The sequence below is a fragment of the Eriocheir sinensis genome, chromosome 10 (assembly GCF_024679095.1).
Source record: "Eriocheir sinensis breed Jianghai 21 chromosome 10, ASM2467909v1, whole genome shotgun sequence".
Lineage (NCBI taxonomy): Eukaryota > Metazoa > Arthropoda > Malacostraca > Decapoda > Varunidae > Eriocheir > Eriocheir sinensis.
The window spans coordinates 24,817,019-24,821,643 of NC_066518.1; the positions used below are offsets into that span (position 1 = coordinate 24,817,019).

A 4,625-nucleotide genomic window follows, 5' to 3' on the forward strand; every position below is an offset into this window, starting at 1 on the left:
CAACAAGTTCGTTCGTGTTGATTTTTCCTTGTCCATTGATTATCATTTTTACAGGGAGTGATATAGGAAGGGTAGGCGATGGTGTGGATATGAGAGAGAGAGAGAGAGACAGAGAGAGAGAGAGGGAGAGAAAGAGAGAGAGAGACATGTAGGGGAGAGAGGTGTGTCTGGGGGGGAGCGGACGGCAGTTGAAGAGGGGGGGGTTAGACTCTACGCGTATAAATACAGGTGGGACGCGCTCCAGCATTCAGTAGCTTCTGGCTCGTCGCTCCACACACATACTAGCAAAACAGTTGCGTCAAGCAGAGGTGATACACGCGAGCAGGCCAAGTCTTGTAACCTGTGGTAGTGAACTTGATAGGCACGACGGCGGCCTTTGCAGAGTATTCGTGTGAGTGGGGTGACAATTTCGGCGCACTGGAGGACAGCAGATACAGCTCGGGCGTGTCGCCATGCCCACAGAGCAACATGGAATCTCCGCAGCTCTACGATAGTTCGGACTACAAGAAGAGTGCCACTGTTCCACTCAAGGTCAAAGGCAACCTGTTGTACCCTAACGAGGAGTACGGCGACTTGGCGGAGCTAAGCGCGCCGGAAATCTCCCTCGACCTACACAACCTCATCGACGACTCACAGTTCAACGAGGGCTTCATCCAAGGCATCGAGAGCCTCAGCGTCGACAAATCTGCCGCCCCGCGGGGCCTCGGCGCCAACAACATGTACAACCCCCTCGCCTACCTGCCCCAGCCCGTCCACGGTGCCACCCAGTTTGACCGACAATACCACGATCGCGGCCACGACCGTGCCCCGCCAATCAAGGAGGAGCCCCAAGACAACCACCACCCCGAGCTGGCGCCACACGAGTACAGCTCCTGCGCCAGAGTTGGGGCTGCGGCGGCGGCGGCGGCGAACTATGGGGCAGCGACGGCAGGCTACCCGACGAGTGTGCCAGCGTACAACATGACGCCCACGACGGTGCCCGGTGCCGAGTCCCTGTGCAGATCGCCCCTAAGGTCCCCGTCGAGCGGCAAACTGATGGCCGCATGTAAGAAAAACGTCGACAAAGGCAGTGAGGAGTACAAGCGAAGGAGGGAGAGGAACAACATCGCCGTCAGGAAGAGCAGGGAAAAGGCGAAGGCGAGGACCAGGGAGACCGAGGAGAGAGTTAAGGTGAGACACTTGCACCATCTTGTGTAGTCTGTACCATTAGTGTAGCTTAACCCTTCACTTTGGGCCTTCTGCGGGAAGGAACAGTCTACGGTGCAGCCTTGCCACCTTCGGCGGCTCACCCATTCATTCACCTACTGACGGTGAGTGCCGGTGTGTCGAGACGCCGGGGCAGCCGTCACTGAGGCCATTGATTATTCACTGTTCTCAGGACTACGCGATATCTATTGTAGAGAAACATTCTGGATGCTTAAAATAATGGAGACCCATGTGTGCGTGCGTGTGTATACCTGTGTGTGTCCAGGTGGTGGGAGGGCCTGGGAAGGTGCCAGACGCCTCCTGTCGGCAGTGAGTGCTTTGGGAGATTCAGACCTTTTTTTTTCCCACAAAATTTTGAGTGACAGAGGTTGGACTGTTCAAGGCATAAAGAGTGACTGTTCCTGCAGCAGCGAGTGACGTGGTGGGGAGGGAGGGGAGGCAAGGCAGTGTGTCGTGCATGCGTCGGTGCGCCGCATAACAATCGCCTGCCTGTTCATACCTGTGTGTTCGTGTGACGTGCACCAGTAACCATGACACCACGGCCCTGGGCGCGTGTGTGTGTGGGGGGTCGTGTGTGTGTGTGTGTGTGGGGGGCTTGTGTGTGAGAGAGAGAGAGAGAGAGAGAGAGAGAGAGAGAGAGAAACTAACTGTTTGTCTCTGACGCCAACACAAGCTGGTGATCGACAACGAAAGTCTAAAAAATAAGTGAGCTCTGCTGAGAAAGGATGTGGAGGTCTTCCACCCATGTTCGCCAACGTCCACTGTCTGCCGGAACACGTGCAACGGGAGCTACGCAAGCAGATGGAGGCGTTCAATCAGCAGCACCAACACCTGGTGAACATGTGATCCCGGCCCGGCCCTGCCCCGGTTCACCCCGCCCGCCGCTCTTCACCCCACGGCGTCTGTCCGCGTGACACGCGTCTATACTCCAGTCTAGACGCGCCAACTCCATGGCCAGATGAACTGAATGGCACGGTAGACGACAGGCGTGGGCTGGTCCGAAGGGGCAGTGGTCTGGACATGCTGTAGATCCCCTATCTCTGGGGAAGGGGGGCGGGGTGACTACTGATCACTAGTCCTGGAGCCAGCTGACACTGGTTCAGGTGTGTCGCCGGGCCCCATCACCACGAGGCGAGGCACCTAGGGGCGGGGGCTGCGCCACTCCCTGTCACCGTACTGTATAATTTATATAAGTTGTTATAAGCGCCTGGAGGAGCGGCGCGGGTGGGGAGGCTCGTCGTAGGATGGAGAAGCCCTTGTGATAACCCCTCTGGAGCCACTACAAATGATGTCATCGACTAGTTCTTAGGACAGGTGTGACACGTGTGCCCGATCCGCGCAAAATATTTTAAAGATAAGAGGAAAAGTTTTTGTAATTATGATAAAAAATAATAACTTAATAAAATTATATATATGAAACGACATGTATACTAAATCAAACCCGCATGTAAAATAACAGAAGTAGTAATAGTAAGACAAGTAGACAGAGAAAAGACTATGAATTAATTTATTAGATCAACACGTCAAGCAGAAGAGGTAACACTCCACCAACCCCACCCGCGGCTCCCCGCCGGACGGTGAGTGGCGGCGTGGCCGGTACAAACTTACTCACTGAGGCTCAGGACCCAAACGCTGCTAAAAACAAAAACAAAAACAGTACAAAGTTGACGCTAGAGTAATTTATTATATTCCTCGTTCTGCTCAAGGCACCCTTCAAAACAACGATAATAATAATGATGATAAAATTGATGAGGGAGAGGAAGAGGGATGGGCGGCGCCACTAACTGCAATATTTATACGTTGAAATCATTTTTGCTAACAAGTACAATAAATTATCAACGATTATCCCATTACCTGGCAACACGTGTGCATAACTGAAGTCGCCAAGGGGAAAAGACAATCTTAATAAAGGAATGAATGGTGAGATGAACTCGTCCTGGCGGGAGGAGAGGGAAGAGGAACCCGGCGCTCACGGGCGTCACTTTATCCCAGGAGGCTGGAGCGTTGCCGGAAGACGAGTAAATAGCTTCATTGTTCTCGTCCGATGCGATGATTCTAGACTTCGTAACCTTCTCTTCTCTCTCTCTCTCTCTCCTCCTTGGCGATTTCACTAGGGAAGAGAAGTTCTTTTCCTCATAGAATCGCAGAAGAAAGGGGAGGATGGAACCTCCTCCTCCCCTTCCTTCACCTCCCAGGACACGACAGCACATCACCGTCAGCGCCTCGTGCTCCGCGCCACTACTGACTCGGCACTCTGGGAACTCAGCCATCGCGCTTGTAAATGATAATATTGTAAAGATACAGCTCACCTGAGTCAGCTGCGCGGAGCCGCTCACCTGACGGCTAACGAGTCGCTATCCCTGTCATCTAGACGACTCAGGTGACAGGCATATGTATAGTCCCCGGTGCGCCGTGCACTGACCACCTCCATCCCTTTGAAACGTTATATCGGAGAAAGATTTTGTTCAAGTCAGTTCGGTTATTCCATCAAATCTGTCATTTCATGACTCAAGAATATTAATGCCTGTATTAGTTAGAATGAAATTCAGCACGTTTTGTAACAAAGAGAGGGAGAAGAGGAAAACTCAAATCGAAGATTTTTGCTGAACCGCTGATCTTTCTTATTTTCAAGGCCAACCATTAGCTCTGAATGTGTCACGTTGTTCTTGTTGTTGCCGCTGTTGTTGTTTATTGTTGCTGTTATTACTGTTCCTAGTCTGGCCATTTCCTTCCCTCCAGTGTGTGTGTGTGTGTGTGTGTGTGTTTGTGTCATTCACCCATGGTCTGATCACGTGCTGGACCCGTGATCGCTTCCTGAAGGCGGTCGCGGCTGGCGCTGGTCACACACTGCTCGCCGCGGCGGGTTATTTATTTCAAGAATCAAACTTTACGCTTTAAGAAATAAGTATTAGAAAAAAAGCCTGGTACCAATAGTTGCCAACACCGAGCAAGTGTGTGGCCGTTTTTTTTTTTTTGCCCCGAAGCTCTGGTACGATACGAGATTCTTTACCCATTTCTATGACGTGGGGTTGATAGCCTGTATTTGTCACCCTTATAGATTTCATTATTATTATCATCATTCCTATCATAATGAGCCATAGGATACGTTATCATTATCATTATTATTATTATTATATTATCATTATTATTATTACTATTACTATTATTATTATATGCCTTGCTGTGTACCATCCATTTCTTACCTCCCGTGAATGCTTGTACTTAGCGTAAAGGCGATAATAAGTCTACTTTTCAATGTTTTCTTACGTGTCAGCTGTCTCCGCCCGGACACCAAACAATAGCTGTGAATGATGACGATGACAAAGCCGAGCGGAAAAAAGTGATAGTATACATCAGGCAGAAAAAAAAACCCATCCCCCAGAATCAATCAAACATGAAGAAAAGAACCCCCAAAATTT

The 4,625-nt window shown here is 50.7% G+C and overlaps 1 protein-coding gene across 1 annotated transcript; it reads left to right on the forward strand.

Moving 5' to 3' along the window:
* Positions 1-242: 242 nt before the first annotated feature.
* On the forward strand, positions 243-2,238 carry LOC126996375 (CCAAT/enhancer-binding protein-like). Its single transcript, XM_050856744.1, has 2 exons — positions 243-1,196; positions 1,917-2,238. Exons 1-2 carry the CDS (start codon positions 469-471, stop codon positions 2,050-2,052), a joined length of 864 nt encoding a protein of 287 aa, XP_050712701.1. The 5' UTR covers positions 243-468; the 3' UTR covers positions 2,053-2,238.
* The last annotated feature ends 2,387 nt before the right edge of the window (positions 2,239-4,625 follow it).